The 14,578-nt window shown below is 34.4% G+C and overlaps 1 protein-coding gene across 1 annotated transcript; it reads right to left on the bottom strand.

Annotated features, from left to right (window-relative positions):
• Positions 1-2,021: 2,021 nt before the first annotated feature.
• Positions 2,022-4,836, bottom strand: LOC127729392 (uncharacterized). The gene has a single exon (XM_052237216.1). The coding sequence runs from the start codon at positions 4,754-4,756 to the stop codon at positions 2,354-2,356; it is 2,403 nt and encodes an 800-aa protein (XP_052093176.1). The 5' UTR covers positions 4,757-4,836; the 3' UTR covers positions 2,022-2,353.
• Between the last annotated feature and the right edge of the window lie 9,742 nt (positions 4,837-14,578).

Raw genomic sequence — 14,578 nt, 5'->3', positions numbered from 1 at the left:
AACAGTTTGTCATCGCAACTCCTCTGAAACCATACAACATAATTTCATGAAACTTTGTAGATAATAAGGAAATACTATGTAGATGTGCATATTGACAGGAAATTATGATTCATTTTTTTTTTCTTATACAATTTTTTTTTCTTACACATATTTTATTTCTCCAATGACAATGTGGGGACGTGGGGTATGTGAGCGCGCTCACTAAGGTTCTTTAATTTTATATTAACTCATTGAATCTATCCAAAGCACAAAAATACTAACAACACCAGAAAAGACACAAAGTACAGATCTGAGAGTACTCGTTACTGAAAACTAGTTCAAAGCCCATAACAACTAATAAAACAATCATGCATCTAAGACTAAAATATCAGTCAGTACATATCCAATAGATTTAGTATAAAGACGTCATTTACAGTCAGAGAAAAGCATGACCTTGTGCAATGCCAAGATACAGATTTTGACAGATTGTAGGACCGTGAATGTACATATATGTGTATAACAATTATATTTAGTTCGGCTTTAATCAATACTTATTAAAATTTCAGATCTATCTTAACTCGCGTGCTCGTATATATAATGAGGATAACGAAATCAAAGATCTATATTTTGCTTAGATTGGGTTTTAATTTATCGATAACAAAATCAATTTTTATACCGATAAAACAATATTCAAAGATCTAACTACAGTGTTGAATTGTCCACCTTTTAGATTAAGTTTATTTAAAGAATCGATAAGTTTACCCGGATCGTATTTAAATTTACAGGCTCGGTAATCCGGTACTGTAAAATTAGGATGTACTAACCCGTTAAGACTGTATGTTGCTCTCGATTTGTCTCAGTTCGGTTTTTTGTGTCGTTGGGCTACTGTCATATTGACATACCTACTGTTTTTTTTATTCAGTGGAGTAGAAGGGAGGGAACGGAAAAGTAGGGGGGCAAAATTATAAAAGCGAAAACAAGCTTATCTTGTGTTGTGAGTTAGTGTCTCTATCATTTTCATTTTCAATAAATGCAGTTGTCCCCTTCCCATCGACTACTAAGACAATATTTATTATATATATACGGCATTGTTTTTTAATACTAATGGTCAGATTTAAAAGCCACTATTTCAATCTGTTTTTATCTCTTAGCCAACTAGATACTCAATGTATCTCTGATTCTCGAAATATTAACGCTGTGGATTTAAAGGAAGCATATTCTGTGTGTGAAAATAACATAGAAATATACACAAAATGTTTGTTCCAATACTTAAACTATTCACAGACTAGAGCAGACCAATGAATGCATCATAGGGCCTGGGTTCATACACTCGATCACAGTTTTAATAAGAATCTGATAACGACCTTACTCATATCATTAAAGTCAAGGAAGTTAAGTATATATATATTACATCTATTTAGGAAGATATGTTATTTATGTTTTCAAATCTAATTTTATGTATCTGCATGGGGTTTTACGTGTACCTGCATTATACAAGCTAAAGTTTTTCGTTGTAACCTGATTGTAAATCTTACCGACCTTGTATGGGGCCACTTAAGATCACTTAATGTCAGATTGGACAATTTAAAAAAAAAAATCCAAAACTGTTCATTTGCATCCTTGTATCGTTTAACTACACAATAATTGGTCGCAAAAACTTTGAAACTGTTTACTAAAGGACGAGATTACCGAGATATGATAATATAATTCCCAATTAGACATTCTTCGGCCGAAATCGATTATAAATACAAATCGGCTGACGTGTCCATCAAGAAGTCACTTAAATAGTTTAAACCGTTGCAAACAAGAAGGGAGACTTATCTCCCTTGCCCTTCATGTGAACAAGAAGGGGAGACTTATCTCACTTGCCTTTTATGTGAACAAAAAGGGGGTGACTTATCTCCCTTGCCCTTCATGTGAACAAGAAGGGGGTGACTTATCTCACTTTGTGAACAAGAAGGGGGTGGCTTATCTCACTTGACTTCATGCGTTCTTTTTAATTGTTACATTGTGTTGTGTACCATTTAACAGAAATAAGAATAAAGACTATAAAAATAAAATATATTTTCGACAGATTTAAAACATTTGTAATTCAGACAATGCTTCCAACAGAAGATTGAAAGGATTAAGCAAGTAACACTAAAATTAACATGGGAATAAAACGAAAGGCACAAATTAAAATGTACAAGTACAATTCGTTCAACATGTTCAAGCTAATGTGTGTACCCGATATGTTACTTTGAATAAAACGTAAAAGATTATTACAACCGTAAAATGTGATTTCTATTGTACATGTGTTGTTTTAAAATTAAACAAAACGCTTTAAAAACAAGGAATGTATGTCCGATGATTTCCCGTATAAAATACAGGTCACTTATCTACTGACACGATTTACTGACACCATCTTATCGAATAAGTACTGAAAAGAACTGTAAAAGTTTGTTAAGGAACAGTCATGAACACTTCCGGTCAAGAAAGACGGCATTAAGTCTATCAGCAGATTTAAGTGTGAATAAAGTTGGACAAAGTTCTCCTTTCTCAATAATGTGAGTAAAACTATGGAAGCGGATAGGATTTCGTCACAGCAAACCATACTTTCTATAGAAGAATGTCGCTTTCTAGACTTTAATTTAGTGACTTTTCTGTTGACCAGTCGATAGGCCCTGGTCATGCATTTTAATTTTTCCACAACTGCGGCTGTCTCGATGCAGTGGTCAAGCTCCTTACCTGCTGGCTGTAGCACCTCGTTGATAGTTGGTTGTTCACCGGAAACTTTCGCGTACAAACTTGCCCTATCGTTCTCATTAATGTCCGAGCATTTTTCTAGTCCGTTTTCGAATAAACTTGATGGGTTGCTTTCACTCTCCTCTTGATCATAAAAAACATCGCTATTTCTTTCATCGTCAAGGGGACAATCTATGAACGAAGGAATGTCCTGACAGTCATTTTTCGCGGACTGATACAACTCGTCAAGAGTCATACGCCCAAGGGTAATGCTCAATCCAGATTTGAGAGAGGCACCCTTTTTGGCAATTGCGCATGCCCCTCTATTTGATTCAAATCGGTCCGGTTGGCTTTCAATACACTCCTCATTTAACCACGGCTCGTCTATACCAAGTTCTAGTAAACTCTTCTTCAACAGGAATTCATAAAGTTTATTTGCCACATCACTGTAAGACTCATGATAAAGCTGTGCCAACGGATTCATTATTTGACCGTAAAGTTGCACTTCATAACAAATCCATACTTTATGCGGAAGTTCCACATTGAGTATTTTCCCCTTCTCCATGTATGAGTTTATGTCCATTGTAGTCATTAACCATCTACTCTGCTCTTCGATATGTTTCAGTATATCTTCTTTGATAGCATTTGTGAATGGTCGGTATCCGCTCGATATTCTGCTGTCTATAGTCTGACTGTGTTGGATGGCAATACTGTCCAAGTATGAAATGTTTACAAATTCATCATTGTCTTCGCCATCATTACCTTTAATGCAGGTCTCGTCGGGATCGCGAGAATTTAGAAAGAATTCGTTTTCCTTCATAAAAGCTGTGATTTTAGTTGTAACAGAATCACAGAAAGATTTGAATGCCAATGCAGGACCCGAAGACCCATCAAAAAGAGTGCTTTTGACTTTGTCTTCAACGGTTTGCCATTTTGATGGCTTTTCGTCGCTTGTTTCAAGGACATCTGTTGAAGTTCCTGGACCTTCCCGTGATGTTTGAAAACCACAGCTTTCACCTCTTTGTAACAATTCGTCACGGACCTGCATTATTGCCTCTCGAACTGACGCAATCTTCAACTTCTGATCGCAGCAGTTTTTAACAATCTTTTTTTCTTTCATTAGTCTACCTTTAAGTTCCAAGTATATTTCATGAAAGACATTCGGTTTAACCTTACTGCGTCTCTTTGATCGATTTTCTCGCACTGTCACGTTTTTTATTGTCTCTCGGACACTTTGATATTTCTGAACAGAAATGAAAATCTCATCTCTCACATTCCGAATTTTTTGGAGGTTTTCTTTCCCCTCATCTGTCACAGCATCTCGAATTCTTTCAACTTCAGCCTGTCGAGACTCCAGTTCATAATTCATGGATTCGATATCTCTTTCAACATCGACTAAAACTTCACGCAGGAAGTTATCATTGCAAGTAATTAAATACTTTTCACTCTCGAAATTATCTAAACTAAATAACTTATCACGTTGTGTTCTAAGCGAATTTTCGGTCAAACAAATTCCACGGTCTTTTCTTTGTATATCTTCAGAAATAATGCCTATACTATGTTCAACATTTTCTAACGCATCTTGTAGAAGAGTGACATCTTGGAGTTTCAATACAATTTCTGGCAGGACGTATAGGTGTAAAATTCTCAAGATTTCTTGTGCTCGCTGTCCTTCACTCAGCGATTTACTTTCTACTTTATTCAGAAGTTTTACAACTGAGTCAAACAGTTCAAAGTCTTCACAATCCCCTTCATCATAGACTGCCCTTGTCATACGAGGAACAACCCGAGTAGATTCCGTGTCTAATTCGATTTCGGATTCGTCGTGCGTACATTTTTCTCGCCAATATACGTTTCTAACATCGCACTCAATTAAAACTGAGTTAATAATCAATGTTTTGAACCAAATGGCTGGTTCAACAGTGTGGTCAATTTCGATTTGCTCGACTGCTGGTGTGTGGAAATCTTTAAGATGAATGCCAGATATTGAAGATAATTTCTTACCATGCTGTAGGTAGAGATACATTTTACGTAAGTTGATCTTTGAAATCATACAACATAGCGGACATCTATGTAACCTACTATTTCCGATGACATAAGTTGTCGTTTTACTTAGTACACTTAGTATGGGAAAAACCAACAAGGAAGTAAACAAAACAATCATAATATACAAATCGTCACTGGTGTGTATGACTTCGGAAAAATATTATGGAGCTTAATCTAGCCTGTGACGTAGTCAAACAAACAATGATAAATTAAAAAAATGATAAATAATAGTTTAAAAAATCACTGTTAAGTAAATAATGTGATGAGATTACTACAGAACACATTTAAGACCCGGGTAGCCGTTACAGCTCATTTTTAATTCAGTAATGTATAAATTTACTAACTTAATTTACGACATTTACAAACCGCGTTAAACTCTAATGATGAATCACTTTTTCAATCATTGTATCCGTTCTCATGTTCATGTTGCCATCTTGGACTCGGATGCTTATCAAAAACCTTTCGGAATTTAGGTCATCCTTGCTCTTTTAGAGTTTATAATTTGGCCTTTTTAAACCTTTTTTGATTCGAGCGTCACTAATGAGTCTTTTGTAGACGAAAAGCGCGTCTAGCGTACACAAATTTTAAGCTTGGTATCTATGATGAGTTTATGATCTGTCGGGAATTGTTCAATGTTTACTCTTTAATCGATGAAATTTTCTACATACACATTAAGAGATGTGGTTGATTGCCTATGAGACAACTATACCAACCAAGTTCAAATGAGGTTTATGTAGGCAAATGTAGGTCTCCGTAACAACTTTCAGCCATGAGAAATGCCCATCTACAAAAGGCCGCGGCATGACAAAATGTGAAACAGTTCGAACGAGAAAACGAAGACTTGATTTATTTAAAACAATAAAGGAAAAATCAATAATGACAGACATAAACCAACTTAGTTTATTACAATGTGATTCCAATTGTTTTTGTTTTGTTTTTTATTTTCTCTTTAGGTTAATTGAAAAAAAACTGTTTAAAAATATAAAGCTTTAAATTGACTCTAACATATTTTTTTTCAAAATATCTTCGGAAAAAAATAACAGATCACTTCCAATGCTGAGCTTTGAGTTCAAGAATGCACCAGAACCGTAATTAAACAAACAGAAACCTGTCAATTTTCAAAAAGCCGTCTTTCCGAACCTATGAATGGGATATATGATTCTGATATCTTAACTGGACAAATTAACGGGTACATGTCCGTTGCAAACTTTATAGGTGTCAGACCACCAATTCAAAATCCCTATCTATTCAACCAAAATTTGCAATTTTCATAGCTTTCTTAATATTTTACCATAAGTTAACTTCATAGAAATCAGGTATATCGCGAATTGTACATGTATCACCTTTCTACATTCCAATTTTCAACCCATGTTTAAAGACTGCTAAGAAAGAACTGCCTTTCGGAAGACAAGTACTACTAAAAATAACCCCTGGTTTTCTGGAAATCTTAAATTAGGATACTATGGAGCGCATTAATCCTCAATTTTTAATGCAAACTCAAAGTAAATTTTGGATCAGAATGGTCTAAATATATTTCTCTTTCACCAAAAGTTTCATTTCTGCAAATTTGTTGGTTAGTTTAAGTTAATGGCAGTGACATCAAACACAATATTTTGTGTCAGAGTAGGGCTACTTTTACATACGTTCTAAATTGGAGGGAGTGAATTGGTGGTCTGACACCTTTATAGGAAATTCGATGTTCTTGATGAGGGGTGGACAGGGGTGTACCCTTCTCCCACCTCCCGCCCCTATCTCCCACCTCCCACTTTTAGAATTTTTTTTTCACTCCCACCTATTTTTTGTCTCCCACCTCCCTCAAAAGCTGTCCACCCCCTCCTTGATAGATCAGTTCTAAAGGGGGTGTTCTGAAAGATATTTGTTATTTCCAGCTTTTGTTAATTTTTTTATTTAAAATGTTATTCGAATTGACCTTTATTACTTCCACCAATCTTCTAAAACTTTTCTCTGAATACACCTGGTTAAGTTTTCACCCGTTCCACAGAATTTGGGTAGTATAGAATTACGAGATACATTAATTAATCTTGTACACGATCTGAGATTACTTTATTGTTATAGTAATTTGAGACACGATGTAAGATTCTTTTTAACAGATTTCACATATGTATAATGCGAATATAAATTTAAGACATATTACATAAATATTCAGATGGCATATTTTATGCTTATGTCCCTCTATGAGATCTGGATGGGGGATTCTCCATTTCTGTATTCTTTTATTTTTAGGCCATTTTTTTTTTCAATTCTTTATACTTTTTGCCCATTATTCTTTATATTTTAGCACCTAATTATTCTCTATTCTCTATTTCATTTTGGTCCATTTTTCTCTATTCTTTATATTTTTGTCCATTATTTCTATTCTGTAAACCCCCGTCCACACCCTCCTCCATAGAGTAGTTATAGTTCGTGTTGAATTAAGTTTGTGTTTGAGAAAACTTAGCGTAATTTTTTAAGCATAAGGTAAAAAATTCGAAATAATAATCGAATTATAGTAGCAGTTCGACTTAATGTGGAAGTTAAAACTTCAAACGACTGTTTGGGGTGCATTCTGGTAGTTAAATATCAATAATTTTGCAGAAGAGACACGTACGCTCTATTTATTGTGAGGACACATTAAACTATGCTACTTTTCGCATTTTAAGGGATATAACTTTGGTATTGACAATTTAACAGCTAGAAGATCGTTGCAACTCCTTTCAAAACCATGGATGGGCTGGTGCTGGGAGTGTAAAAATCAAAGTGCTGGATAGCACCTGTGGAAAGTTTGCAACGGTAGATGTGTATTATTTAAAATAGGTTGTAGATGTGTATTATTTAAAATAGGTTGTAGATGTGTATTATTTAAAATAGGTTGTAAATGTGTATTATTTCAACTATGTATTTAATCACATGTTTTTTTTTCCGAAACCATTGTTTAATCAGCAATTATCAAAAATCACTTTTTTCATATGTTTGTCATGTAAAATTTTTATAATTTCTATTGCAACCTTAAACTGTAGATTTAAAATAATCAAATATACAGAAAGCTCTGTTAATGTCTTTCAGTGCCCATCCCATGTAAACGGCCTGTGATTTTAGTTTTTTTTATTGATTTAGGTCCTTCATATTTGTTTTTAGTAAATTGTATTATTACTAATTAAGCAGTTAGTTTTCTTGTTTGAATTGTTCCACATTTATTTTTATATCAGGGCCTTTTATAGCTTACTATATGGTATGAGTTTAACTCATTGTTGACGACCTATGGTGACCTATAATTGTTTATATATCTTCCTCCTTTGAACTCTCTTGAATACCTGGTTCATTCGCAAAAATTACCACATCTCTTAATTTAAATAAGATAGCAAACTTAAATCAATACAACTGTAACGAAAGAGAATTTATATGAAAGGCTTTAATCAACAATGGCAATATGTAGACAGGAATAAAAAGTTAATATACACTAGATTCATAGCGGTACTTTATTTTATAACCATGTAATACATTTTAGTTGTTGCTGTGAAATTCAGCATTGAGGTAATGACATTTTGAGATTTTTGGTTTTCAGCCATTCATTTGATATTATCTTTGCCTCTGTGTTGAGTTGACACATTGTTTACAAGAAATAATTGTAACAGGATGCTGTTACGAAGTCTCCCAAACAAAGCTCCCATAATTCGTCATTCCCATGGTTGCCTGACATTCGGCAAAGTCCAGTACAAATTGGTTTGGTCTAGTAAAGTGATATGCGTAAGCTTAAGTGACGCCTAGGGATTGACCCTGTATGTCATTCAAATCTTCTTGAAATGACGAACAGGAATATATATGGTTTAGGGGTGGGGATCTCGACCGTTTACAAGTTCTTAAAAAGGGGGGATCCCCAGGGGACTCGCCCTTTATTTCATTTGATTCGGTTTTTTTTTGTCCCATATAAGAGTATATATGGTTTCGGGGTGGGGATCTCGACCGTTTACAAGTTTTCAAAAAGAAGGGGGGTGTTGTGACCCCCGTGGACTTCCCCTATATTTCATTTGATTTGTTTTATTGTCCCATACAAGAATATATATGGTTTTGGGGTGGGGATCTCGACCGTTCACAAGTTTTCAAACAGGAGGGGGTGGGGTGACCCCAAGGGACTCCCCTTATATTTAATTTGATTTGTTTTATTGTCCCATACAAGAATATATATGGTTTCGGGGTGGGGATCTCGACCGTTTGCAAGTTTTCAAACAGGAAGGGGTGGTAGTGACCCCAGGGGACTAAACTTTTATTTCATTTGATTTGTTTTATTGTCCCATACAAGAGTATATATGGTTTCGGGGTGGGGATCTCAACCGTTTACAAGTTTTCAAAACGGGGATTGGGGTGACCCCCTTGGACTTCCCCTATATTTCATTTGATTTTTTTTATTGTCCCATACAAGAGTATATATGGTTTCAGGGTGGGGATCTCGACCGTTTACAAGTTTTCAAACAGGAGGGGGTGGGGTGACCCCCAGGAACTCCTCTATATTTAATTTGATTTGTTTTATTGTCTCATACAAGAATATTTATGGTTTCGGGGTGGGGATCTCGACCGTTTACAAGTTTTCAAAAAGAGGGGGGGGGTGTGACCACCGTGGACTTCCACTATATTTTATTTGATTTGTTTTATTGTTCCATACAATAATATTTATGGCCAAAGGACACCCCCAATATTTCATTTGATTTGTTTTATTGTCCCATACAAGAATATATATGGTTTAGGGGTGGGGATCTCGACCGTTTACAAGATAAAAGCACATTTTTAAATTGAAGGGGGGTTGGGGTGACCCCCATGGACTCACCCTATATATTTTTATATTGTCCTGTGATCATTACTGAAGACCGTGTGTGTCTATCACTTACTGTTTTCAAGTTATAGTCATTTGAAAATTTAAAAAAAACTAGATATCATTAAGATGGGAGCCATCTCTGTGGGCCCTGCTATGAATAATGTGTGGTAAAAAATTTGTATCTTTATCATTGGACATGGGGTTGTCAAATGAAACCAAAGTTTTTGACCTTGACCTTTGACCTAGGAAGTTGTACATAAATTATGACACACCCTCTGGTGTTGGTTTATATACATATCAAGTATAAACTTTGAACTCATAACGGTTCTCAAGATATAGAGCGGACACGATATTTACCCTAACACATGGGGTTGTCAACTAAAACCAAGGTTTTTGACCTTGACCTTTGACCTAGGAAGTTGTACATACATTATGACACACCCTCTGGTGTTGGTTAATATACATATCAAGTATAAACTTTGAAATCATAACGGTTCTCAAGATATAGAGCAGACACGATCTTTACCATAGGACATGGGGTTGTCAACTAAAACCAAAGTTTTTGACCTTGACCTTTGACCTAGGAAGTTGAACATACATTATGACACACCCTCTGGTGTTGGTTAATATACATGTCAAGTATAAACTTTGAAATCATAACGGTTCTCTATAACTAGTATTCAAACACTAGTACTACATTATCTAGGAGTAGGACACACATCATATAGTAAGATAGTTCGTCCAACTTCCAGTTTGAGGCCGATGCCATAGGAAAGTTTATTGCTATAGCAAGCTATAGCAAACTTTCCAATTAGACAAAGGAGAAAGTATGATCAGGCCACTTTTTTGGCCACTTGGATGTAAAAAATAAATCTGTCAGATATCAGTATTTTATTTTTTAAATTTTGTCCTACATATTTGCGTTAGGGCTTCTAACTTCTTGAACAAACAGTCAAAATAGCCTCATTTTGAGATTTTGGAGTTACTATTTAGATATGAACAACATCTGTTCACCCAAACGGCAAACCATAATATAAAGATAAGAAAATTCTGACATCATTTATTATCTACAATCATGCTTATTGTTATGATTACAGTTATTCATTACAGCTCATATATATTTGCCAACAGAACAATCACCTGCAAAAAGAGATCTTCTAGCGGTTCAATTAAACTATATATCATGGTAGTCAATATATAAGGGTGCAATTTCAAGTGCCCCCACCCCCCAAAAAAAAGTTCAATAAAAAAGAAGTCATCTTTAAAGGCAAACATGATTATATGGCACAATTTCAGTATTTTTACTGCATGCTCAAATAAAAATAAATCTATGAACTTCTTTTATTGTGATTTATAATCTCACAGTAAACCTGAAGGCGCCGACATGAAAATGAAAAACAATTAAGAGAATACCAACAGCTTAATTTATAACAATATAATTTACGAAAAACAAATATGACAGGCATTAACAGGCTCCTAAAATGGGACGGTCACATAAAGAATGTGACGGAGTTACATGTTTGTGAGCGCTCAACCCTCCACTAAACCCTGGTCAGTGAGTGCCTGTGGTGTAACAGCATAAATTAAGAACAAACAGTTACTGTAAAATTCAGTTGCAAATGGCTTCACTCGATGGATCGATACGAAGCACAAAAAACTAACATAAAAATAATAGACACAATAAACTGTGTACACGAGTACTTGCAATTACTTAATTAAAGCTAGTTCACTAATAAATGACACATGCTCGTCCAGACTATCAAATAGTACACATCCAATGAATTTTTCTAAAAAAAAAGATTTTTTCATACACCGAAAATATATAGTTAAAGATTAATCTTGGTTTTTAAATAATCCACAGTAAACAAATGTTTTGTACGTTTTATCATGCAGTAACTTAATTTATACTTCAATTTTAAATATGGACAAAAGGAAAGAGGATATCTTTGAATAACAGTTTTAAAATTCACGTTTTTCTATCGACGTTTGCTTATACTTTACGTATGGATATTTATATCTCTATAACATCCTCTTACATAGGGGTAATATTGGCAAGTATAATGGTGTAAAATCAAAAGGGGCCTTAATTATCACTGCACAGGTGTGTAATCTAGACCCGATAGGTTGAACAATATGTAGAGCGTAGTAAAATTTATTAGACAGACATTATGATTACTTTAACCCGAATAATTCATTCCCGACTCGTAATCGATCTCTCCTACTTGCAAGTTAATGAAGAAATCGTAGATCAGCGGAATATAACGACTGAATTATTCGGGTTATAATTACTTGTGTACATCTTTAACGGGGCATTAGCTGTCAAATTCATGTTCACCGATTTGACTCAAACTCTCATATTTGATTTATAACATACTAAAACGTATATCTAAATTGCAAAAAAAGTGTAAGACAATTTACAATGCATGGGCTCGATAATATGTATCGTGTATTTCAGTCTAGACGCCATCTAACTAACTATTGAGGTCACTGGTGACCTCCGAAGACTGCCGACGGTCATATAACCCGATATAAACATAAATATACATATAAATAGATAGCGAGATCGTGCAATTGGATTTTTCTAGGTCTGTTTGATTTCATATAATAGATTAAAAATATATGTGAATCATCGTTTTTACCTTATAAGAATGAGTTTTTGTGAACGAATCAGTCAATCAAATGGTTTACCCTTGTTTCACTTTCAATGTTGGCATTCTTTTCCTTTTACTAACTGAACACGCCTAATTCATGTGTAACCCATCTCTAGCTAAGGGTTTAAATTGAAGGTCACATGAATACGGATTCAATGAGGTCGAATTATTCACTTGCAAGTGAATAATTCATCAGCGATGTTTCTAAGCTTATTTTGACAAAATTGATCCAAACTGGTTCTAAAAGCGAATTATTATTTCGCTATTTCACTTTCATTAATGATTGAACAAAAAAAACTTTTTTTATATCTTTTAGCTAATGCCCCTTTAAACAATGTACCAAACCATCTCTAAGAAGTTGGAGATGGAAAACATGTGTCGTGCCCTGAGAAATCGGCGAAGGAAAACTAATGTTGTGCGCTGAGAAAATTAGAGAACCAAAAAAAAACATGTGTCGTGCACTGAGGATTTGGAAAAGAAAAGAAAAAATGTGGATAGTGTCCACATGTGGACACAGATGATGCCCCCCGCTTGCATATCATATAGTTATAAAGGGACATAACTGAAGAACGGTAAAAGTGACGCTACCCAAATTTGAACTTGGTCTGAGTTTTGTGGTAATAAGCATTGTGTGTAAGTCTCATAACATTTGGTTGAGGCTAACTTAAGTAGAGAACAGAAACTAAAAATTCAGCAATTTTTCTATTTGTAAACACGCATAACTCTAGAAGGTTGTGTATAAGTTTTATAACATTTCGTTGAGAAAAACTAAAGTTAGAGAACGGAAACAAAAAAATCAGCAATTTTTATGTTAATTAATGGAAATAACTCCAGAATGGTAAAAGTGTCGCACCAAATTTCGTACTTAATCTGTATTATGTAGTAATAAGCATTGTGTATAAGTTTCATAACATTTGGTTGAGGCAAACTAAAGTTAGAAAACGGAAACAAAAAATTTGTACTTGATCTTAGTTTTGTGGTAATAAATACTGTGTATAGGTTTCATAATGTTTGGTTGGGGCAAACTTAAGTTCCAGAATGGAAACTCAAAATTTTGCAATCTTTCGATTTATAAAGGGCATAACTCAATAATGGTTAAAGTGACACTACCCAAATTCAACTTGATCTGTGTTTTATCAGTGGAAGTCAAAATTAAACATTGCATTGTGTAAAGTATTGGTTGTAGTTGATTCAACTATAATCATGGACAAAGGAAGATAACACCAATTTTAAAAATTACTTGATATTTAGAAGAAAATAAATATTTTGCAATTTTTCCATTTATAAAGGGGCATAACTCTAGAACAGTTAAAGTGACGCCACCAAAATTCAAACTTGATCTGTGTTTTGTGGTAATAAGCATTGTGTATAAGTTTCATAACATTTGGTTGAGGCAAACTTAAGTTAGAGAACGGAAATGAATAAAACCCCATAACTCTGAAGCGTAAAATCTACAATTTATAAAAAACGAAAGGGAGCTCATCATGGACATGTCAATAGATATAAACAATTCACCAAAATTTCTTGCAATTGGTGAAAGCATTTTTGAGTTATTGTCCGTAACTGGAAAACCCCCCTTTTTTTCATGAATAAAACCCCATAACTCTGAAACGTAAAATTTAAAAATTTTAAAATACGAAAGGGAGCTCACGTCAATAGATATAAACAACTCACCAAAATTATATGCAAATTGGTTAAAGCGTTTTTGAGTTAATGTCCGACATGTTGATGACAGACAGACGGACGGACAACGCTATACCATAATACGTCCCGTAAACGGGCGTATAAAAATGGAAAGATATCTTTTAAACTCAAAAGTACAGATAATAATACTATGCCATTGACATCTCATCAAAGTAAAGCATAATAATCCCTAGTTCCAATGTAGGAAGAGTACCAGATACTGGCAATGACATTTGGAAATATCCGTAGTTAACTGTGGGATAGATATTCCATAGCATTTAATTAAATCATGGTGGCGTCCAAAACAAAAAAAACTTTTGGAGGGTGGAACTCTTTGTTCAGAAGCTTCATTGTAAGCAGCAATCCGTTAACTAGGAAATCATGACAGGAAATGCAAGCTCTTGAATTTTGTATCAACTTGGAGATATATAATCCATTTGCAGGCGCTGCTTGAATGTTGATACATAGAAATGGAAAGTTCACAATAGGAAAACTTTATCTATTTTATCATAACGTTTAGTTCTCAACCGATTCTCGTCGCCAATTTCTAGATGTAAGTAAAGATATTTTTAAATTTTTCTTTATTTATTTTGCCCATTATTCTTTATACTTTATATTTCAGCACCCCATTATTCTTTTCTTTATTCTTTTTGCTTATTTTTCTCTACTCTTTATTTCATTTTACCCT

Source organism: Mytilus californianus, unplaced genomic scaffold (assembly GCF_021869535.1).
Source record: "Mytilus californianus isolate M0D057914Y unplaced genomic scaffold, xbMytCali1.0.p SCAF_2, whole genome shotgun sequence".
Classification (NCBI taxonomy): Eukaryota; Metazoa; Mollusca; class Bivalvia; order Mytilida; family Mytilidae; genus Mytilus; species Mytilus californianus.
Note: the sequence above shows the minus strand (reverse complement) of the source record. Positions and strands in the feature narration are given on the sequence as shown.

Excerpts from the sequence above, each read along its gene's own strand:
- LOC127729392 (XM_052237216.1), bottom strand. The coding sequence starts at position 4,756 with ATGATTTCAAAGATCAACTTACGTAAAATGTATCTCTACCTACAGCAT.